This window comes from Harmonia axyridis, chromosome 4 (genome assembly GCF_914767665.1).
Source record: "Harmonia axyridis chromosome 4, icHarAxyr1.1, whole genome shotgun sequence".
Classification (NCBI taxonomy): domain Eukaryota; kingdom Metazoa; phylum Arthropoda; class Insecta; order Coleoptera; family Coccinellidae; genus Harmonia; species Harmonia axyridis.
In genome coordinates this window covers 21,499,469-21,524,457 of record NC_059504.1, presented here as the reverse complement: position 1 = coordinate 21,524,457, position 24,989 = coordinate 21,499,469, and the positions used below count along the sequence as shown (strand labels likewise).

Genomic DNA, 24,989 nt, shown 5'->3' with positions numbered 1-24,989 from the left:
CAAAAATTCATTTCATTCAGCAATTTTTTCTATGTTTCTGTCAATATCAAAGTTGCGAATTGTGATCTCTGATCTCTGGCCAATATATTTTTTTCCATAGAATACTTTTTACAATTCAAAAAGTAAAGGCATAGGTTCCTAAATTCAACAGGCTACAGCGGATATATTTTTTGATAATTCAATATGCCTTATGCAAATCAACCTTCTGTTCATATTACCGATCTGACAGATGAAAATGTAAAGTTTCATATAGAAGACACTGATTTGAGGTGATTTCAGCCAAAATAAATGTATGTACTTCAAATATAAGTACCAAATTTATCTTTCTAGCGTAGCAAACAGTATTCGTCGTGTTCTTATTGCCGAAACTCCAACAATGGCTATTGATTGGGTAAAACTGGAAGCAAACTCTACTGTTTTGAGCGATGAATTTCTTGCACACAGATTAGGTCTAATCCCTTTGATTTCTGACTATGTCGTTCAGCGTTTACAATATCCAAGGGTAACTTGAACATTTAATTTGAATTCTTCAATGTTGAGTAATATGATTTCAGGACTGTGTCTGTTCAGATTTTTGCAAAGAGTGCAGTGTAGAATTTACTCTTGATGTTAAATGCACTGATGATCAAACTCGTTTAGTAACCACTGCTGACTTGAAAAGTAGTGATCCTAGAGTTATACCAGCAACTTCTAAACATCGAGATGAAGAATCCACTGAATATGGTGAAACAGATGAAATTTTGTTGATTAAGTTACGTAAAGGGCAAGAATTAAAATTGAGAGCTTATGCCAAGAAAGGTAGAGATATCAAATGTGAATCTTTTTTTTTGATACATCTTCAAATAAAACCTATTTTTAGGTTTTGGAAAAGAACATGCTAAATGGAATCCAACAGCAGGAGTAGCCTTTGAATATGATCCAGACAATGCAATGCGACATACATTATATCCTAAACCTGATGAATGGCCAAAAAGTGAATATAGTGAACTTGATGAAGATCAATGTAAGTGTTAAAGAATTAATCAATAACCAATTTTGAAACCCTCCTATTTTTTAGATGAAGCTCCATTCAATTGGGAATTGAAGCCAAACAAATTTTTTTACAATGTGGAATCCTGTGGATCCTTGAAACCTGAAAATATAGTTACAATGGGTGTAGAAATGCTAAGAGAGAAATTATCAAATTTACAAACACAGCTGAGATTAGAAATTGAAAATGATGCATTGGCTATTTAAAAAAATCAAAAAAATGTTTTCTGTCTATTGATTTTTGAAAGTGTCTATTCATCATTTTGAATTGTGATTTTAGTTGAGTATTGTATTAATTACCAATAAATATTTTCAGATCATAAATTGGTTTTTATTGATGAATTAATTCAATTTGAAGCATTAAAGCTTCATTTTGATTACTTTGAATAAAATATAGTTATTTAGAAAATAAATAATTGTTGGCAGTTAACAACAGAAGAAGAAGAAAAAAAATGTTTGTTTATGTTTACCATAGACCTTTGATATTAGGTCTATGATGTTTACCTAGTATTTGGGTTAACAAATCAATTAAATTATCAAACAAACAGAATGATTACTGAATGAAATATTTTCATGTCTCAATAAAAAAATAAACAATTCATTTTAGAGAATAAGCTCAAAATGGTCAGCAAAAAGTGTTGTCGTCGGTGTTACGTAGGAACAATAGTATATATGTAAGAAAACAAATTCTTCATCTACTTCATTCTACTTTTCTTTATGCTTGAATGATCAAAACATATGTTATCATTCGATTTCTATAGTTTTCGATAAAATTTTTGATGTTTCCTAAATTATTTATTACATCTTTCTTTTTACCTTTGTAAGTGAAAAATTCTACCCGAAAGCTTAGGAATATCCGAAAAACTTTGCATTTAGAATTTAATATTCTTTGCTTCCAGATTAGTTCTATTACTTCTGATATTTATAGTATTATTCGTCATAATCCCTTTAGCCTTCAAATTCAGTACTGAAATACAAAGAAATCTAGTTTTTCCCACTTGTAAGTATATTCACATTGGTTATAACTTTTATTCGATAACATGATTTCAGGGTATGTACAACCAAAGAATTACTCAAATATCCATAAATATCAGTTGAAAGGAGTAAGAAATCTCTATGTGAAAGTTAATGAACAGAAGAATATTACCCTTGGAGTTTTACAAATACTACCATCTGAATTATTGTCAGAATTCGTAAAGAATGATGAATATGACTATGACAGCATTTTGAAGAATCCTAGATACAATGTATTATTGTATTTTCATGGAAACGGACAAGATCGCTTAGAAGCCATAGGAACTTTTAGGGTATTAAGGAAATTCTTTTATGTAATATCATTTGATTACAGAGGTTTGTGCAACTTTTAATAGGTGAAATGTAAGAATCAAATATAAGATATGGTTAATTACAGGTTATGCAGACTCTTCTATGGCAGAACTTACAGAAAATGGAGTAGTTGAAGATAGTGTAGCATTATTCAAGTATCTGAGGAATTTAACAAAATCTCGAATATTTTTTTGGGGCCACTCAATCGGTACTGGAGTAGCTCTACATACAGCAGCTTCACTGAAATCACAGAACTTGATACCAACAGGGGTCATGCTAGAAGCCCCTTTCACATCAGTTACTGACGTTATGAAAGAAAACCCTTTGGTGAAAGTGAGCATAGATATAAAAAAAATCATATTTTGATAATATACTGTTATATTCTTTTGTATAGATGTACTCCTGGCTTCCTTGGTTTTCTTATACTATGATAGATCCAATGGTTGAAAATGGATTTGACTTTAATTCCCAAGAATATATTTTAAATGTGGATTGCCCCGTAATGATCATACATGCTAAAGATGATGAAATAATCCCTTACCAAATTGCTACAAAGGTTGTAGAATTGAATTGATGAGAAAAAAATTATTTTAATAAATGTCTTCATTCTAGTTATACAATATTGCAAAAGCAAATAGAAATAGCACTTATCAAGGTGATGTTACTTATCATTTGTTAGAGGCCATTGGATATGGTCATGAATGGATCAGTGAAGAACCTGCTCTTCCAGACTACATTAGGTAGATTCCCTTTGTTTATTTTTAATCAAGATTGAAATATTTATTTACTTATTTCAGTGAATTTATTGAGAAAGCAGTCCAGTTCGAGACAAACATAACAAGTAAAAGACTCTTGAATCAAACAATAGTTTGAGCAGCTAATTTTATTTGTGATAGTACCCTATACATATATACATATAATATATATTTTATTTTTTTATCCAGAATTATACAAGAATTCAAACAAAAGGGATTTTTATTCTTGATTCCCTATTTAGTAATGTTTGAAATTTTTTCAGGTAAACTTGATAAATTTTGGTCCATTTTCGCAGTATCTAATCCCTATGCTATACACTATTGACTATATTTTACAGTATAATTGAATTTCGAAGTGTTGTCAATATGAAGTTTACCAATAGATGTCATAGTAGGCACTTTTGGACTACAGTGACTTAATAAACCACAGTGGCGACACAAGTGGTCTCGTTTTTGATTGGCTGAGCCTAAATATAGCGGCTTTTTGTTTACATCCTCTGTTTACCTGATTTTTGGGATTCATTCAAAATGTAAGGCTCATTTTATTAAGTCACTGTAGTATTCTTCAGTTGAATAAATTTGTTCTATATAATTCATTTGAATTCATGGTCAAAAGTGCTGTTGATTTTCTATGATTACAAGTAGCGCTTAGCTTGTACCATATATTAGATTCGAAGGATTTAAACAAATGTTAGTAATATGGTACAACTTGTAATCACAGAAAATCCACTCTAGTTTCTACACAGCACTCTTGACCACAAATTTGAATGAACACTCGTTACAATCAAATACCATCAGGCCCAATAATTTTGATTTTGACCAAGTGTCAGTTCAGTCAATTGTATTCTTGAGTTCTATGGTTTTATTTCCCCATTTTTAGGCTTAATTTGAACTTATTGTGTTTTATTAAGTCACTGTATTTTGGAGTACTAAATAATTCTGCACATCTATTTAATATTGGTTTATTCTCATTTCTTACACAGTAGCAATAAAATATGTGTTCCTTTCTACAAATGAAATGGTGACAAGAAAAAAAGAATTATATTCTTTCACAAGGAACCAAACTATTTAGCAAAATATTACAATTATTTTACCATTTACAAATATATTTACATGGTTGTTGCAGTACACATAATCGAAAATCACATACAATAATTCGAACATCTATGTATGTACAATATATACAAGGAACGATTCTGATAGTGTCGCATATATTTTGAACCCTGCAAGAATCAAATAACTTGTTCTGCACCACTCTTCAATTCAGACAGATTGCATTACATATTCGTTGATAGTTTTGTAGGGTCTCCGGACGCAGTATTGATCTCCCTGTTCTTTCAAATGGTGAAACGTCGTGGGTATATGTTTTCAGAGAGTATCGGAATCTGCTGCTACTACAAATAAAACTCTCCTCATTTTGTAGCGCAGCAAGGTTAGTGTCTTTGTTGATTCTCCCAGTCTTGTCTTGTCTTGTTTATGTCGTAGCCATCAGTTTGGCAGAAGCTGTTACGTGATGTTGGTGATGATACGCTAATTCTGGGTTTGTCGGTCCAGCACCTGGGAACCCGAAGATTTGCTGGTAAGGGTATCCTTGGTTCTGCAGGCAGCTGTAATCGTATCCCGGTTCGCTCTTCACCAGGCTCGATGAAGATGGTAACAGTGACGCTGGACTTAGATAAGGTCGTTCCAAGGTCTGGGTAACTTTGTTATCTGGTGAATGTTGATGATTGGGATGGTTTTGAGATGACGAAGGTACTTGTTGGTTTGAGTGTTGCTGTTGGTTTGATATGCTTACTGGTGTCTTGCCGTCTGAAAAAAAGATTAGACTGTTACGATATGTGACTATTGAATAAATTTTAAACAGATTTGTGAAATTATAAAAAATGCATTACTGACAACTGCTGAAGTCAGATTTTTGTGGAGAATTTTAGGGGCTTCATAAGTTTTAAATAGCAGTTTGATGGTTTTTTCAGCCCTAATCAAATTTGAGGCGTCTCATATCCAGAGAAATCTTTCGTTAATTAATCAATTTTCGATGTTTGCGAAGTGGAAATCTGTAAATATAATTATTTCGACTAGTGTTCTGATAAATATTTAGGAATTGAAGTTGCATTACAGACTTCTGCAAACTTACGAGTGAATCCTTCACTCTTTCAAGTCGAGTTTCAGGAATGAACCGGAGAGGGCGCTTCTTCTCTAAGGATAGTAGTCAGTTGTCCTTGTTGTTGATAGTATAAATGAAAGAATTTCGACAATACGGCCTCAATTGCACGATAACAGTCAAACGATGTGGGTGGATAAAAAATGGTTAATATTATTCGCAATCTCCTCATATTGTATCAGGAGAGCAGAAACACGCAGAGATCAAATGGGATCGAATGAAACGGAGTGACTTGTTTAATTTCGTGCGTTCTGTAACTAAAGATCATTGAGTCTCTGTAGGGAAACATTTCAAACTAACATCTCCATATTATAGTAAAAGGAATATGTATACTAGGTCCATACAATAAAGCATTATGCATGATTATCTATCAATAAGTAATCACTAACTATTTAAATTTCATACAACATTGAATTCAAAGCGAAGCAAACCATATGTATGTATTATTTACTGAATAAAAAAACATCCTGCTTTTTCAGATTACTGATAGTGAAGGATAAGCAATAAGCACGGAGTTTTTTCTTTGGAAAAAGATTGATTTGTGGTAACCTATCAATGTGATGAACACTTCGAAAAATTAGAAAAAGTTTCGGTTTGTTTCGCTTTTAATTTTCCGTTTTATGAAATTTCAACTTATCTACCTAATTTTCGATGGGGTTAAAATTCTGCGAGTAGGACTAGTAACTGCCAATTTTTGAATGATATATTTTTCTCAATCGCTACAATTTGGGTATTCCCAATTTCAATTGATTAAAACAAATTCTGATGATAGTATAGTAGATTATACTATCATCAGAATTTTTTTTAATATTTAGATATTTTTGATATCAAGGGCGTAGAAATGGAAGGGTACTGGGGGTAATTACGCCCCCCCAAGATTTAAAAAAAAATTAAATATTAGAAATCTCGCAAAGAGGAAGAACGAGAAATTCTCCATAAAATGAACCAATAATAATCATTTTACTTTCTTTTGAATTGAAAAATCGGACCCCTTTACGGTTTATGAGTTTATTATCGCTTTCAAGATGAGAAATTTTATTGGACTACGAGCTCGTCTTTCTCCGAGGTTCATTATTTTCCTTTATCTATCCGTTTTTTCGGGCTGAATGATGATGATGATCCGTTTTCTCGGCATCGCCCTTTATTTGCCATCTGTGATTTTTGTATTCGTCATCGGTATAGACTTACCCGTTGTTTTCGGTTTTTTGTATCTTCTCGTCACAAAATTTCAATATGTAGTTATCAAAGAACTGACCTGAGTAATTCGCATCGAAAAATTGTTTGGGCTTTGTTGTACAATTTGTTGTGTTTCATTCAAATTGCAATTTATTTGTGAACACATCAGTTTTGAATTGACTATATCTACAGGGTGTTCCAAAATTGGAGGTAGAAATGAAAATGACATATTTCTCGGATCATTTCAAGAAAAAAGTCCTATAACATGAGACCGCAAATGCTTTGTTTTTGAGATACAGGTGTTAAAGTAAAATTAAAGTTTTTCGCTTATAGCACCTTCCCTTCACAAGATATTTAACATAAATTAGCATACATTTGAAGTTTTCATCATGTGATATACTAATTTTAAATGCAATCTACAGTCTGAATTTTTACTGGAAGGGTGTCCGCTTCCTTCCTCCAGAATTATTTTTTTGTGAACCCCTGGTACCTAGTTCAGAAAAATTTGAAAAGAAACTCTGGTTCAGTACTACACTTTTTGGTCTGTTGAAGTTTTGCCGTATCTGTAATCGATTTCTAGAAAAAAATTCAAACAGCTCTCTGAAGTAATTCTCAGGAAAATTCAAATTATTATTGAGATCCAGTTAGGTAGCTATGATAAATGAATTAATTATAACTTTTGGTACTTATTTACCAACTCTCTAGCGAATATTGATAAAGATTCGATAAACTGGTTGAGCATCACAAAAAAGTAGGACAACGAGAAACACCCTGTATCTCGAAAACAAAGCGTTTGCGGGCTCATGTTTATGGACCATTTTATTCTCAAAATTATCCAAGGAATCTCTTATTTTAATTCGTTACTCCAATTCAAGAACACCCAGTATAAGATAAGAACAATCTAATTGCAATAAAAAAAATTGTAATAAAAAAAAAAAATTTCGAGTAATTTGGTTCAAACTTCGTTGTCAAACCTCTTTTTTTCACATTATAGATATGAGTAAACAATATCGTCAAAAAAATTTTTTCGATTACCCCCTCCAAGAAGAAAAAGATCTACGCACTTGTTTGATATTAGTTCCATCGATTTCAAAATAATCAAACTTCTCTAATGAAATATCAGAAATATTCAGTAGTTATATACCTGGGTACAGTGTTCAATTTGTTTCCGATGGGCACACGAAGACTGTGCTGGTAGTGAGAAAACGAACGCTTATGTGTGTGATTTTTGCTCGGAAAAATTGGTTCCCAATTTTGGATAGGGTATCCAATTTTGGGAACCCTTTTTTTTCTATTTGAAAGTGCTATATTTTGCTTTGGTCTATTTAATATGTTCTTTTGAGAAAAAAAAATATTTTTGTGAGCGTATACTGTTCTTATTGAGTTGATAACATATTTTAGGCACAAAAAAAAAATAAAATATCTTTTTTTCACACAAAAAAAGTTGAATAAGAAAAGTTATTCAAAATTAGGCGACCTTCCTCTATGTCCCTTTTTTTAAACTCATGAAGAAAAGACCGGCAAATCCAAATGTAGCAACAATAATAGACGTTTTTTGACTACAGTGGCGTACCCAGACATAAGCCTTGGAGGGGATAAAATAGTTATAAAAAAATATTAGTTATATTCGGATATACCCGCTGGTTGATGAATTCGTTAATTAAATTTTTGCACGATTAAATAATTGGGCATTGTGACTTATAATGGATATTCATCGACCTGGGGGGATATATACCTCTATTAACACATCCCCCTGTAATGACTAAACTACACATCCAAATTGGGTAATAGGAATTTTGTATACAAAAACCTTCCTTTAGGGATAACTTCAATTTCAAAAAAGACAACATCTGCGAAAAATATTGGAACGAGCACATGAAAGTTCAAAATAACGAACCATTTTCATAGAGCATCTGCCATTTCAGCATTGGTCAAAAAAAAAGGAGTTAAAGAACAAATGATAATTAAAATAACAGGACAATGGAGTGATGCACACTCATTAAAGCCATGTCTACAACTATAGATGCAGAACATTATTCCAAACTTGTACAAAATCTTAGAGAGAACAATTTTATATCTTCTACCAATTAAAATAAAAAATGTAATCGAATTAAGAACAATAATTCCGTCTATTAAAATCGTGAGAAATAATACCCAAATAATTAATTACAACAATTGTAATAACTGATTACATATAATCAATCCAAATTTAATTCTCCAAACTTGGGTTTTCCTCAGAATTGTTGATTTCTCAAATATAATCATGACTTTTAGACTTATTTTCTCGTGATATAGGTAGTCATGATAAAGATAAAAGATAAAATTTAAAAAGATAAAGTCTCTTGGTTATAAAATTTTTTTGCTCGGCCATTTCGCTCATTACATTTTTTTTCAAAATTACGAGCTATCTGGCGATTACCTATGTTGATACAAATATCGAAATATCATTCTCGAACAACAATTGAAAAATTTTGCAGGCAAAATGTTATTTCTTTTGGTATTACGTATTATGATATCTAATTATTAAATAGAAAGGCACATAATCGAGTATTTCCCAAACATTTTTCAACAAAAAACCATAAAATTTAGAAGATATAATTTTGTCTCACATGAAATAGATAGGTCCACAACAAATAGTTATTTATTATACAATTGCAGAAGGCATTGATATTCTTCCACGAGTTCAAAATTCAAAAACGAGCAACAAACTTGCGAGTTTTTTAATGAACGAGTGGTTGGAATGAGCCTTCTGTACGAGTATTATACATTATTTTCTCTAATTTGCTGAATTTTTATTGAAATTAATGAAATATTTTCTTAAATATCGTTTAGTGATTTTCGCATTGAAAATTGTGGGTTGGTTGAACAGCTTTCTGTATCAGAAATTTGACAGATATAGGTAATAGATAAATCCGTGGCAAAAGAGTTCCGAGAATCAATATAAGTATGATAATAAAATAGTCAATTGTTGATCGCATCATAAACGTAGTTATTTGTCGTTTATTCAATTCAACGAATCACACAATAAGAAGTGGAAAGATTAGGAAATATTTCCTCGAACAAAATTCATAATGAAATTGCCAAACTGGTGCCTCTTGAGAGGGAATACTTGGTTGCTCAGTTCAAAACTTAATAAGAGATATTTCTTCTTATAAATTACCGATTCCTATGGGGTTTTCACATAATTGGTGATTTTAGCAATGAAAGCTAAGGGTTAGCAAAACAGTTTTCTGTATAAGAAATTTGACACAATTTTATTAAACAAGATGTGGTAGAATGCGTTCATTCTGCCACATCTTGCAGCCACATAATTAGAGAAAATAAATGCCGGTAAGCATACAACCGTATTTTTTTCCTGCATTCCTAATTCCGGTCCTGCCATCAACAAGCCTACGAGAAGAAAAAGATCCGGCAACACCGGTAACTATCCCAACCAATAAGACTTGACTTACCTTCTACGGAGGTGGAGCTACTGTCGTCTCGCTCCCCACTACCACCACCTTGTTTTTTCGGCTTCCTCTTACGGGTCTGGATGCCGTCCTTGCGCATGGCCAGGGGCCTATTCACTCCGTGCAACTTGAAATATAGGCCGCAGGCGTTGCACACCGGTTCGCCGTCGTTGTTACGACGCCACAGCGTCGTCGTCCTGGTGCCGCAGTTCGTGCAGCACAGTCCCAAGCGTCTGGTTGCGGTCTGTAAGGAGAAAAGGAGAAATTAGAGCTGGGAGGGATTGCGTTTTTTAAAATTTAAATGAACGTTGTCGGATGGTATCGGACCTAGTGAAGTTAGCCTTCGGTTCGAGCATTGGAGGAATGAAAATTCAGATAAATTGACCTTTAACCTTATGAACTAAGGTGTAAGGGTTCATTTTATGAATCTGTTGGGTTCACTTTGGAAGGCCAATGGTTGATTCTGGAGTCGATTTTTTCCATAGATATAATTTGTTGTATTGATTTGGCTTGGTGCCAGTATATTTTCTAGGGAATTTATATTTTAGATTTGATTTTCATTGAATTTGATCAGTTGACGGGTAGGCTGAACATTTGGAAAAAAGAAATACCTTCGTTAACTATTAACAGCAGTAATTCCTACAATTTCCTAGAAAATAATAGATTTACGAAAATATAACAAATCTCAAATGGCATATACCTACATACCAAACCCACCTAACATGATTTAGTTGAGTCGATTAGAAGTTCCACGAAAAATTGTGTTTTCTCTTAGGATATCAATTTTATTATTGTATTGAAATTGCACCTAAATTCGAGAAGAAATAATAATCGTCTTTATTCAGAAAAAAAAGTACATAAACGAATTATTACAAATACAAATAGGCGACATTTAGCTTGAAGCTATTCTTACATGTAACCTATCGGCAATGAATGTTGAAAGAAAAAGAAGAAATAAAAAAAAATCAAAATGAAGAATTATATTGAATTACCAAAACAATACCAACAAAAAAATCATGTGATCACAGCTTAAGAGGGGTCTATACCGTTTCAGCGATCAGTTCAAAAATTAGTAGGTAAGCTTTATTTTACGCTAGAAATCATCGATTTATATGAGGTTTTCACTATTATTCATTTTGAAGAGTTTGTCATTGCGGAAAGTATTTATTTATTAATTTTTTCGGAATGAAAAAAAAGAATAAGATTGATTTTTTATTGAAAAATGAATATATGCATGATATAACTTTCCAAGCGAACATTTATTTTTTTGTGAATTTCCACATAAAAATATTATACAAAAAGTCTCGTCGAAGGCTGAAAATACGATTCTTCTAAAATTAAAAATAAAGACATAAAAAGGTACTTATTCTGAAATTTTTCGTGTGGAAGAAAAGGACAGTAAATCAGAGGAACGTTTGACATTGCTACACTGGTCCTGAGAAGTGGTGAGATATAAAAAACGCTGAGGAAAGAGAAGAGAACTTTGACAGATCATGAGAATGTCACGTGGTATAAAACCCTCTTAATCCGAACATTTAACTAAGAATAAAAGATAAAACAAAGGTGATTTCTTGATTGAAATTGAGGTCTGTATTTTCAATGAAATTTTTTCGATTTCGGCTTTTTTTAAAAGTTACAGCCCTTCAAAGATACAGACTAATTGTACCCCTCAATTTTTTTATTGATTATGCTGAATTGGATGGTCAACCCAATTTTACAGATCGTCACTACGAAAAATATTAATATTTCAGCATTTTTATGATTTTTTTCGTTAAGATAGAAAAAAAATATACATTTTTCCAAAGCTGAATGTTGTTTATCAAAAATCTTTGATGGCTATATACCTACTTCTCTAAAATAATGAATGAAATATCTCCAGTTTCCTAGGTATAATGTAGATATGTTCTTATTTTAGCAAGAAAGAGGAAAAAAATTCATAAATTGCAGCAAATGATTCTTTGACTGAAAAATTCTCATAAAACTTTTATGAATTTCGAAAACCTTCACTATAAAAAACGAATAGTTTTTGATTTTGGTATAACTCAGAAGGAAAAACCTATTTGAAAAAAAACTATGGGAACACAAAATCTCAGTTTCAAGTGAAATACTATCTATATCTTCGAGATAATAATAATAATAATAAAAATAATAATATTAAGGGTTTTCCCCTCACACGGACGTTAAAAAAAAAAATTGATTATAAAAGAAAAATAATTTCAATTTCAAGCTTCATGCCGAAAATCGTGCTGATGGCATAATCAAAATAATAAAAAATGTAAGAAGAATATACAAAAAAACAAAGTTAAGAAGTCAGGAGCTTTTTAGAGATCGTTCATTGACGAGCTAATTGCTCATTCGGAGACCACATGTACCTAGACAATGAAAAAATATTTGTTCATTGTTTTCAAGAATTATAAGTTATATACTATATAAAAAAGAATTATTATCAGGATGGTATATCTATTAATACATTGTATACACTACATTACATTTAATATAATCAAATTTCAGTTCTAAAGTAGGTATACCCCTATTCATTGATAGGTATTATAAATCCCTGTTATAGATACATAAATATCATGATTTTGAAATTGATGTGGAGTATTCGTTGTTCCGATGAAATATTCATGATATAGACTAACTTTTTTCATTAGATTTATAAAGTCGTAGTTTAACTGCTTCGAACAGCTCGAATAATGAATATTTCATTTGTTTAATGGAAGTTATTCCTTGATAAAATCAAAATTAAATCAAATCAAAACGATGAAAAAATATGATGAACGACTAATTATTCTCAAAAGCTCTTAATTTCAAGTCGGTGCTTTCCTAATGTTGTAGGTATATTATAACAAACGCGCAAAACTTTCTAAAACTGATTGGTTTTTCTGAAATTTTTCAAAAATTTGAATGGCGTTGATCTTCAACTGAGGAATAGGAATAGGTCATTGACTTGGGATATTATTCTATGGCAAGAAGGAACCAAGTCTATTGAGGACTTCCAAAAAGAGTTTATGGTCAACTTTTAGCCGACATTGATGATCTCTGGCAGGGTCCACGACACTTATATTCGAATTTTACATCGAAATTACTAGCGAATCCAAGTAAAACTGTTCGACCATCTATTAATTCTACACTGCGTAGGCGCTGCAATCTATTCATTCCTCACGATGGCTTCGAAAATTTCCGAAACGACCGTAAATATAATTCCCAATAAAAAACAATGATACCGTCAACTCAGAAACCTATGTATGGCAGGCCATAGCCGCGCCAGTTTACGGTTGATGGAGCAGATAACGAGAGAACGAATGTAGAAAAGCTTTCTGTATATAGTCTCGTCGATTTACATAAATAAAGTGGTATCGCATCGGACAAATATTAATGTAGGAAACACAATAAATTTTGTGTTATATGAGTAATGAAAATGTATGAAATCGGTTTGTACTTCAGTTCTTTGGATATTAACATAATTATCGACACTAAAGTTGTTATGGCAGGTGGTTATATTTCCGTTTTGAATATACGAGCCAATTGTGAATATATTGGATCGCAGTTGCTACCTACCAATGTAGAATAGTTATTTATAATACAAGTGCAGAAGGCATTGATATTCTTCCACGAGTTCAAAATTCAAAAACGAGCCACGAAGTGGCGAGTTTTGGAATGAACGAGAGGTAGAATGAGCCTTCTGTACGAGTATTATACATTATTTTCTCTAATTCATTGCATTTTCATTGAAATTAATGAAATATTTCCATAAATATAATTTAGTGATTTTTGCATTAAAAAATGTTGGTTGGCAGAACTGATTTCTTTAAGGCAAATTGATGAATTGACAGATAAAGCCGTGGCGGAAAGTTCGGAGTACCAACATAGAATAATAAAATATAACCATGAAAACTGTGCGTTTCTGATATATTCTCGCACGATTTTGTTCTACAAGATGTGGAAGAATGAACGGAATAACCACAGAATTAGAGAAAAATATTTTCTGGGTTTTTACAAAGTATTCAAGTAGGCAGGAAATGTTTTAGAAACTTCAAGTCGGTCATGATTGAAATGGTAGAGATGCTGTTATTGCAGTAGCTGCCATTTGTATCAAGTAATATCTACCAAGTGCCAGAATGCGAAATTCGAACGCATGAGTGTTGGAATTGCATTCTGCAACGAGTATTAAAAGATATTTTCTCTATTTCAGTCAAGTTTTGTGATAAATTGTCGAAATTCAATGAAAAATTCAGATTATATCTACATCTTAGTGACTTTTGTATTATATCTTGGCAGTTGGTGTGACTGTTACGAAAATACAGATTACGGAATTTGATCCGTATGTTTCGAATTTTGAAATAATTTATAATTAAGCATTGAATTCGTGAATTATGACTGACGAAATCGATTTAACACCACCAGAATTAGGAGAAATTGCGAATAATGTTGCAAATCATTACACTATATCCAAATTACTTATATTATATTGACAATTGACGTGTGTTGAAATTCGATAGGATCGGAAGTCAGAGTAGATTACAAAACGAAAAATATAACTGAAAGAAATGCTGTATTGAGTTCATTACATCATGTAATGAACTCATTACGATACTGAAATAGAGAAAAACTATAAAGTGTTGTTTTTTCCAATTTTATATTATCATGAATATTTTTAGTTGATCATGTGATCCTGATACTATTTTGACATTATGTAGGAATTTGGTTGGTCCTGTAGAAACAAACCTAAGAGGAAGGTTATACGGGACAGGATTGCCAATATAGGCTAATTTGATTTTTGTTCAACCCCCTAAATTTTCCCCCTAGCTACGTCCGTGAAAATATGTACAGTTATTCATGAAACATCCAGATGTATATCAGAATACTCTTAGGAATTCTAATGTTTTCTGTTCGTGAAGTTAAAAGGCACTGTGTTGATTTATGATTCAGAATCAAATTGAATATTTGAGAAATCAATTAAGATTGTTTCTGATGACATTTTCAATTGAAACTCATAATTATCAAGTTCAAACTGACATGCTACACTTGATGAAAAAACCCAATCATAGAATTAATGTTACTGAAATTTAATATACTGATCCAAATTCAACGAAAATTATGAAATTCGAATGTCCAGAATGTTCAGTTCTCTAAGGTAAAGATCGGTACCAATCAATTCTTCAACAAAACTATATCTAAGAGAAAGGACTAGGCACCTGACCTGAATGTATGAAAAATGTTACCGGTTAATTTCAAATGCTGGTATTTTTTTTTGTAGACCTTTATGAATCAATAAGAAAAGCTAATCAGAAGACTCAATATCTTGTTGAACGTTTTTACTTCACATGTAGAACAGGAGCGAGAACGTTAGGAACCTGCGCTCATATAGCAAGCATCAACTGATCACGAAGTACCTACCCTAGCAAAGCTTTGCTGGACAATGTTCAAGTTGCCACCTAACGAAACAAATTGCAAGGGTGTTCGGTACCTTGTTCATGCCGATGCTATTCAACAACATTTGGAACCTCCAAAAGACAGGTCCGATTCATTTCATTTTTTGAGTGAACAACGAAGTTAAAGTGAACTTGAACGTATCGTTTCGAGTTTCAAGAAAAAATTTATAGTATTCCGCAAATTGAACTTTGAAACTAAAAATATTCTATAATTGACTACTCAGCTTTAGACGTACTTATCATTTTAAATAACTCAATGTTCAATATTTAGTGAAATTATGAGTTTTGAATTGGTGCAAACGTTTTTTAAAAATTCCTTGATTTGCTCTAGTTATTGATGTTTTTCAAATGGAATTTCCTATTTGGAACGCCTTTCAAAGGTTTACGCCTTTTTGCAGCATAAACACCAATGGAATCTCGCTCTGAAACGGGATTCAGCCAGATTCATTTTTTTCCGAAATTAGAAGCCTCACATTCATTTATGATTCAAAGTATTGTACTGCCCATTACTTTCTCCCATCTTTTGGGCTGCGTACGAATCCAGCCTTGAAAAAACTGGTCAGCTTTTGAAGTGATCCCAGAATCCATCCAATTTCTTACTTCTTCATAAGACCGGAAGTGCTGGCCAGCCAGGCTGTGTGCCATAGATTGAAACAAGTGATAGTCCGAGGGAGCAAGGTCTGGAGAATACGGCGTGGGGTAGGACTTCCCATTTCAACGTTTCCAAGTATGTTTTGGCCCTTTCGCAACATGGGGTGGAGCATTGTCATGCTGTAAAATCACTTTATCATGTCTCTCGTTGTATTGCAGCCGTTTGTCTTTCAATGCTCGACTCAAACACATTAATTGCGTTCGATTACTATCGCGTGTGATTGTTTCAATCGGTTTTTAACAATTCATAATACACTACGCCGAACCGTGAATATTCGTATTGGCTGTCGACGTGGAAGCATGGGCGGGATATCCCCAAGATTTTCAGCGCTTGGGATTATCGTAATGAATAAATTTTTTGTCTCCAGTCACAATGCCGTTCAACATCTCTCGGCTTCAACTCATGCGGCACCCAATATCCTCGTTTCTGAATCATTTTCATGACTTTCAGGCATTTTGAAATGGCTTGTTGCGTCACTCCCAATGATCCTGCCAATTATTGTTGCCTTTGACATGAGTCTTGATCAAGTAATGCCTCCAATTCTGCATCTTCGAAAACCTTCTCTCTTCCACCGCCATGCTGGTATTCGACGAGATAATTACCGTTCTTTAATCGTTGAAATCACTCTCGGCACATTCTTTCTTCAGGTATTTGAGAGCATTCGATGAGCCTCAGCCGCAGTTTTCTTTATATTAAAGCAGAAAATTAAAACCTCCCGCAAATGACGAAAATTTGATTCGTAAGCTGAGATGTTCAATCGAGAATAACTTTATGATGCAGACACAAATCGACTAATATTTCGATGGCGTATGTTTACAAATACCTAAGCTTATTGTATGACATCTACGATCTATTTATTTCGACTACCACTTATCGCTACAGTCATCTATTGTAAAACATCGGAAGCAAAGTTGTACACCTATAGCTTGATATACAAGCTACTTAGCTTGAGCTTGACTTGAAATCAACTCAAGTTCAAATCAAGTAGAAGTTTTTCAATATCATGTCAAGTATTTATTTATTAAGTACTTGGCTCAACATTGAACTACTTGACTTGAACTTGAATTGATTTCGAGTGGAGCTCAATCTACTTGGCTTGAGCTTGAGCTAAGTAGCTTGAATATCAAGGAAAGCCGTGAATCCCTATACACCTATAATCTTCCCTGATTCAAAAGTGATGATACTATTACTTTTTTAGCTTTTGAAAACCTTATAACTTGGGAACCAGCGTCGAACAGAGTCTTTAGATCCTTGTTTTTTATTGTGGGCATAAAGATCTACAAAAACCAATACATTTTAAATCAGCCAGTAACCCATTTTTCATACATTCACGTACTTTTACGAGATAATCTGCTTCATTATGCGAAGAAAACAGAAACCTCGGAAGAACTGCAGAACTAAGCTTGGTACAGGAACTGGCTTTCAGGCCAACCCAGTTCCCGCAGTTCCCCAGACGAACTGGCTCGATCCGAACTGCCCAAACCCACAACTTACCAGTCTTTTGGATGGTTTGATTAAGGGTCTGTTCATCCCATTCATCTTGTGGTACAAACCACAAGCGTTACACAAGTAGTGCCCTGTACCATCTCTCCTCCACAGAGGGGTAGAAATGGCCCCACAATTGACGCACTCCCTGCCCTCTCCGAACTGGAACTCCATGGCACTCTCTGTCAAAGAAAACAAGTAGGTATTAGTGAAAGGAGATACTTACTAGTATTTTTGACGGTTTTCGATATGGCGCTAGATTCCAGTAGGGTTGCCGGTGGTTGGGGTACGGGTTACTTTCGTATCCATGTTCTAAAAAGCGGGAAGGAAAACATGTTGAATTCTCTTGAGAAAATACCGGGAAATTCTTAAAGTTGTGATTTGGGCATTTGGAGGAAATGTTCAACAAAAAACGATGACGAGTCAAAAGGAAGAAATCAAAAATTAAGTAGTGAGTGTAGAGGTTGTACATTCGATTCAACTATACAACTCATATACAGGGTTTTCCTAAATTGAACGTACAAACGAAAAGGGGAGATTCCTTAAGTGAGTTTAGGAAAAAAAAGTCCCATAAACATGGGGTCGCAAACGTTTCGTTTTCGAGATACAGAGTGTTGAAGTTTGAATTTTTTTCAAGTTTTTTTCTCATAGTATCTACACTTCACAAGATATTCAACTGAAATTTGGCATATATATTACATTTGAGAGTTCTCACCACGTGACATGGAGGACATTTTCAACATTTGCTGTAGTTCAGTCCTTTGCAGTTACTTAGTTTTCTTGTTATGATTTTTTTTTTTTTAGTTTTACGTTTCTTGTTGTAATACATTTTTTGTGTTGATTGAACGAGTTTATCGAATCTTTATGAATCATCGCTACAGATCAGGAAAATTTCCATAAAAACTGACACTGAATTAATTCCCCACAGCTTACAAAGTGACCTTCCCATCATAATTTGGATTTTCACGAGGATTTCGAGAGAATCGTTCAAAATTTTTTTCTCGAAATCGTTGGTAGATACGACAAAACTACAAGAGACCGAAAAGTTTGGTATAAGAACAAAGCTTCTTTTTACATTTTTTCAAATTAACAGTTGCTTACTTAAAAAAAAGTTCTGCGGAAGAACAGGTGGCAGTGTTTCAGAAAAAATATCACCCTGTAGATCTTCTATCGAAATTGCCATGTCAGGTGGTGAGAACTCTCAAATGTAATATATGTGCCAAATTTCAGTTGAATATCTTGTGAAGTGTAGATACTATGAGAAAAAAACTTGAAAAAAATTCAAACTTCAACACTCTGTATCTCGAAAACGCAACGTTTGCGACCCCATGTTTATGGGACTTTTTTTTCTCAAACTCACTTAAGGAATCTCCCCTTTTCGTTTGTACGTTCAATTTAGGAACACCCTGTATGTATGCAAAAAAACGCAACAAGAAGATATTTGGTAAAATTTGAGATCGCATATAATATTTCTTTATTTTTTCAATCCTTGAATTTTTTTCAGCGAACTGTAGATAAAATTATTAGTTTCGATTTGAATATTCAATATTTGTTAAATGCTGGCTCTATACAGGTTTCATTAGAAGTTGTCAAATCCTAAATTTGAAACATCCTGTGGAATAATTTCGTGGTATAGTATATCCAAAGCTACTTGGAGGAAGCTGAATATATCGATTATACAAGGGTTGTCCAAGTTTCCAGGAATTTCTTCGGGGCCAGTGTATTTATTGCATAACAATACTTTCAAATAAACCCCGGTATTTAGAGGGTCGCGGTTTTCACTTCAAATAGACATCTATGGTCAAGCGTTTTCATGGACTACTTCAAGTGACTTTGGATATACTATACCAATTTTTAGAACCATTCCTTTTAACCATTTTATTTTTTGGTTCATGCCTTTGATTGCACTAGTTCATTTCTAAGAAAGAAATGAACTTGTTATAAACTGTTTACTTTCAGAAATTTTCCTCATGATATTCGTAACCTAATTGCATTGGCGGATTTATCAGCAGGCTGAGTAGGCTCAGCTAAGGCGGCAAATTTTAAGAGGCGGCAGATTGAGCTCAATCATTTTTTTTTGATTTACAGAATTGAAGAAACATATTATACACACACAAAGTACGAATTTAGAAAATTGTAGAAAAAATTAAATTTTTAACGAAAATCGAAATATAGTCTTATATACCTACAGAGCTGAATACTCAATATTTCAACAATTGCTAAACGCTTTGTAAAATATACCAATGGATAAGATTCCGTATGATGATATAATTAATGATTTTGCCGTATTTTTCTCATTTAAAGTCTTGCAAATTTAGTTATGTTAATGCTTTTTTGAATAAACTTAAATTATAATAGGTACTATCAGATAAATAAGAAAGGAAATTTTCCTACAACTGCTATGAAAAATAGCGTATTCTCCAAAGCTTACTCAATTCCAAAACTATGTATTGCTCATACTGTGGGAAATATTATTCCCCACGGCACTTTCCCAACACCTCGCTTGGTAGACCAATGAAATTGGGCATTTGAGTCGTTTCTATAGAAACGCAATAAATTAGCACATACTGTCAACGGAGGCCATTTTGATTTGAATCAAGTCCATTACTTGAATTATTGAAATTTGTGCAGTTGTAGGAAAAGTATAGTGTGCAACATGTGGAGAAAGTCCTTTTCTCGCTCGTGTGTTTGCGACACTCGTCTTTCAGGCTCGTGCCACAAACTTCCACACTCGCGAGAAAAGTTGGACTTTCCCCACTTGTTGCACAATATACTATTATTGTATTGTTTTTAAACCGCCAGTGTAATGATAGTATATTCTAAAATAAGTTACAGAATGAGCTCCTATTCCAACACGAATGCGAAATTCGAAAACGAGCGACGAAGGAGCGAGTTTTGGAGTTGCCTTCTGCAACGAGTATTAAACGATATTTTCTCTATTTCAGACAAGTAATGTTAAATATTGTCGAAATTCAATGAAAATTTCAGATTATTATTATTCTACTTCACTTCTATTACTTATGTGATATTCATTGATGGAACTTTATAGAAAATAAATGAAACGCCTCAAATTTTTTCCATAATTTTCAGAATACGTATAAACTTCCTAATACATCTCAAAATATCAATGTGTTTTTTACTAAATATTTCTTATATTAATAAACCTTTCTCTTCAGCATCTTCTGATCAGTATAAAGTTCCTTCTAATTAAAAAAAGTGTCATGTTCAGACATTCCATTAAAAAATTCTAGTTTTTGCCTTCGCGAAGTCATTCCGAGGTCCAATTAAGCAGATCCGTCAACCGATCTGTCACAATATTGTGGTGTTGACAGTCCGTGAGGGCCTTCCTATCGCTTTTGTACTTTCGTTGCCCGTTGGTTAGTTTTCCTGCGGACATGACACACAGGCAATTATAGAAGAGCCGTTTGAGACGGACTCACCGACAACAAGCGTCTCAATTAATTTTTTATCCAGATGGGACAAAAAACTCGCCAATTATTAACGGGTTCGATGTGTACGGTCGAATTGGGGGAATTTCTTGAACTCCAGGGATCCGATCATCTGTGAAACTTGAATTTTTGAAGGCAATTTGCTTCAACAAAACAAAATAAAATTTTTCGATTATGACTGTTGCTGAACGTGGTTTGGGACTTGTTTAGCCAATCCTCGAAATTTTGACTGAAACCGAGTACCAATAAATATCGATAGAGGGACCATACTTCATTTTCCCAAGCAAATTTTGTCTCCAACATAAACTATCAAATTTGACATGAATCGCGCGGAAATGAAAACATATCAGTGATATATTTCACTCAATCACGACTTTCTCCATAAAGAACGCACTTCTTATGTCCCATAGTGAATCAACGTTTCATATTAACTCAAAATATATTGAAATAAATACCTACATATATCAGAAATTCAGAAAACAAACTTCAAGCGCGTCAAACGACGTGAAACAACCGATGACATTAGGAGAGCAAAAGTTGCCAAACCTTGGATTTCAGCAGGTAGATACAGAAAATAAAAAATATTCTGCTCATTATAAATTCGACAATTAGGAAAATATCTGATTCCAAACATTCAAATTTGCATATTTAATCGGAAATCACTCAAATAAATATATTTCATTCAATATAATATACATTTATAATGATATAGTAAAATTGTGGATTTTAAAATACAGGGTGTTTCCTAAACATGCGGCAAAAATTCAGGGGGTTGTTCCTTGGACTATTTTAAGCATGTTTTGTCCTTGGATGATTTTTGAAAAACCTCTTTGTTTCGAAGATACAGGGCGAACAACATTTTTCATATTTTTAAAATTAATAATAGTTTAAATAAAAATGCGTACCGCACTGTGTTTACTAAGTAGGTACAATTTATTTTTAAATTTGTTCAACAACATTCCAATTACTAAAAACGGACTTAAACCCCTTAGATTATTTCCTATGGGGCCATCTAAAATCATTAGTTTATACCACTCCAGTAGAAAATGTGGAAGACTTGCGAAATCGGATCATTGCTGGGTGTAACTTAATAAGAAATGATCCTGGTGTTTTTGAAAGGGTTCGGCAGTCAATGAGGAGAAGATTGGATGCTTGTATGCTGGCTAGAGGTGGTCATTTTCAACAGTTTTTGTAGGTTGAGTTGAATTTTCATGTAATTTTTCATAATAAAATGTTATTATCTGAAATTTTGTTTCCCCTATATCTTCGAAACAAATAGGTTTTTCAAAAATCATCAAAGGACAAAATATTCTTAGAATAGTCCAAGGAACAACCCCCTGAATTTTTGCCGCATGTTTAGGAAACACCCTGTATAACACAATCCGACAACATATATCTAATCATGTTTTTGCTTCAGGCGCCAAAATTACTCGCGCCGTCCCTGTTTCTATGGTAAATTAAAAGTACCACGCGTCAATAATGATAGCTATTTTTCCTGGGGAATAAGATTCTGATGTGATAATAGCCATTATTAAGTAGGCAGGGTTCGCCTAGCACAAGAATCGCCCCTGGGCAAATATTATAATTGCGCCCCTACTTGTTTTTACTTATGGTGACTCGAATTGAGAATTGAATAATGGCATCATTATTGTGCAGAGACTCTTACATTCTTATTTTACTATATTTATTCATTCTATAGGTAATTTTAATTTTGAAAATTACCGCTTCGAAAATTTGAGTGTTTTCAATTAAACTGATTAATATTTTTGACTGCAAATGCATTTGATGTAGTAAATTTATTTCCGTCTATAGCAACTAAAGAAGTCGAGTACTTACTTAAGAACTAACAATTCTATGAAAACCCTTCTGTCATTGTTGATATGAAGGAAGAGGCAATGAGGCTTCTTTAAATATGTCTAGGGTGAGCTATTTTAAGTGTTATGAAAAAGTCTATTCACAATTAGATGGTCTACCCTTCATCAAATTTGTTTAGTGACATATTCATGACAACCCTAGAAAAAATATTCTTCCCCTAATTTGACTGATTTTGTACTGTACTGAAAGCGATATCTGAGCAGGGAGCTCACTGCGGTAAATTTTTACTAATATATCTACTGTTTGTTAAAATATTTTTCTTTCAATAGAAATTGTACGATCAATTAGAACATCTCTGTTTCATTTAGTTTTATTGGTACCATAATTTCATAAAAAATACCCTGTAACTTTGTGAATATTTACTTCATTAGAACTTAACTGCAGGTTCATACAAATTCTAATTCGTTGTTGAGTTATTGAGGGTGGACACTTTCAAATGAGACACTTAGTATATTTTGAAAATTATAACTAAACATTCAAAACAGAAAACAAAAATAAAATGACCCTCCATTTGTGAAAATTACTGAACATACGTGGATATGGAATGATATCAATGAATCCAATATTTTAATTTCAAATAAATATTTATAGGTGAATTAAAATATCTTCTATGGACTCGAAGTTGTTGTTTTGGAGGGATAATTTGAGTTGTGTGAGAGAGAGAGAGAGAGAGAGAGGAAGAAATAAGTGGACAGTCGTCAGTCAGTGTACAAACATATAATGAAGGTGAAAACTGAACAATCAAAACAGAAAACGTAAATCAAAATGATCCCTACATAATTATGTAATATGGAATTATACATATATTCGAAAAAGTAACATGTCCCTATCGCAATTGATTTCGAAATTATAAAATAATTCCAGGTTCAAATCTCACGAAATATTATAATTCTCAAATTTTTTTTCAAGGAGTCAAATATTCTTATAATGTGGAAATAATGAATCTTCACATTCAGAGCAATGAGTAGAAAATAGAAATTTATGAAGAATTCTATTCTTGTTCACATTAGGTAGTGCTTTCCGAAGACTTTTATCAATACACTGGCTCCAGCCGAAGTGTCTATTATATCCACATAAATTGTGGGCCCACTTCAAAAGTGAACACTCTATCTTGTTATTAAAAGCTCCTCATCTCAATTAAGAATGAAACTTGGATATAACTTTAGGTATAATTAGAATAATCGATCACCATACTGCGATTATGATTATTTTCTGTTCGTAGGATGTCTGGCAAATTAAGATTTTATAGCCCTGTTTATCTCCCCTTGGATATGTTTTATTATTATACACCTAAGTTAATATCTTCAGCTTTGGTCGTTAGCTGTATTTTCCGAACTGGCACTTATTATGAGGCCTGATCGGTAAAAATAGAGAAGAAAATATATTCTTAATAGAGAAGTGATAGTAGCACTCTATGGCCCATAAGTTGATCAGGGGACTTTGTGTTATACAGGGTGTTTCCAAATTAGACGTGAACTTTGAAGGAGGTGTTGGTATCAATCATTTGCTATCGATTGAGCCATATTTTCAATAGTTTCCGAGATATTTGAGTTCTTGTGTTTACCTTACTTCATTTTTCGTCAATTTTTTATAAGTTGACTCAGTTTGTTTGAATATTTTCATTAGAAAAAGATATGATGTATGAAAAAAGCAAAACTATGCTATATTAAATGTTGAATAAGAATTAGTATAATTTGAAAGTTGGTATATGCGGAAAAGACTAGTAAATTTCCAAAATAAATTTGCATGCAACTTTCAAATTCCACAATTCATGTATGACAAAACTATTTTAAAAACTTGCCAAATTCCTTCCTTTTTCCTTAAAAGTTTTCGTCAGAATGCAGGGATTAATTTTGTTAAAGCAGATTTTGATTTTAAAGAGAAAAGAAGCAAAGAAAGGCAAGTAATGAATTAAATATTTTTTATTCCAGTTAAACTCAAAATTTCAGTAGAAAATGTATTCAAAAATTCTGAAATGACCTACACCATTCCTTATAAAAGCATATTCCCTCTTTCTTATTCTTCAGTTACTTTCTGCCTAAAATTTACTCTCAATCTTCTCGCTGCTTCGTCTATTCTAAAGGTGTTGGATCCGGACTTCTCGCTGGCCACGAAAATAATCCACTATTATAATGAAATTTGGTCAACGTAAAAAAATTGACAAAAAATGAAGTGAGAAATCTCCTAAAATATTTCG

At 33.0% G+C, this 24,989-nt stretch overlaps 3 protein-coding genes across 9 annotated transcripts in view; 2 read left to right on the top strand and 1 right to left on the bottom strand.

Moving 5' to 3' along the window:
- The first annotated feature begins 76 nt into the window (after positions 1-76).
- On the top strand, positions 77-1,353 carry LOC123677455 (DNA-directed RNA polymerase II subunit RPB3). The gene is made up of 5 exons (XM_045613972.1): positions 77-269; positions 331-502; positions 555-798; positions 860-1,003; positions 1,058-1,353. Exons 1-5 carry the CDS (start codon positions 184-186, stop codon positions 1,234-1,236), a joined length of 825 nt encoding a protein of 274 aa, XP_045469928.1. The 5' UTR covers positions 77-183; the 3' UTR covers positions 1,237-1,353.
- Positions 1,354-1,542: 189 nt separating this feature from the next.
- On the top strand, positions 1,543-3,323 carry LOC123677791 (lysophosphatidylserine lipase ABHD12-like). Of its 2 annotated transcripts, none has more exons than XM_045614502.1 (7): positions 1,543-1,703; positions 1,929-2,029; positions 2,080-2,379; positions 2,441-2,688; positions 2,750-2,911; positions 2,968-3,095; positions 3,153-3,323. In XM_045614502.1, the coding sequence occupies exons 1-7, from the start codon at positions 1,651-1,653 to the stop codon at positions 3,226-3,228; spliced, it is 1,068 nt and encodes a 355-aa protein (XP_045470458.1). In that variant the 5' UTR covers positions 1,543-1,650; the 3' UTR covers positions 3,229-3,323. The 2 variants fall into 2 exon arrangements, with proteins under 2 accessions (XP_045470458.1, XP_045470459.1); XM_045614503.1 differs by lacking the exon at positions 1,543-1,703 and adding an exon at positions 1,790-1,849.
- A 733-nt stretch (positions 3,324-4,056) lies between these two features.
- LOC123677790 (GATA-binding factor A-like) overlaps positions 4,057-24,989 on the bottom strand; it is a 134,790-nt gene continuing 113,857 nt past the window's right edge. For 5 of the 6 annotated variants that reach the window (XM_045614499.1, XM_045614500.1, XM_045614497.1 and 2 more), the window contains 3 exons: positions 17,478-17,650; positions 9,900-10,140; positions 4,057-4,919 (listed from right to left, as the gene is read on the bottom strand). In XM_045614499.1, the coding sequence (XP_045470455.1) occupies positions 4,585-4,919; positions 9,900-10,140; positions 17,478-17,650 (749 nt within the window). In that variant the 3' untranslated portion in view covers positions 4,057-4,584. Of the gene's footprint in view, positions 4,920-9,899; positions 10,141-17,477; positions 17,651-17,694; positions 17,781-24,989 lie in introns of all 6 variants that reach the window. The other variant, XM_045614501.1, reaches the window with a different exon arrangement.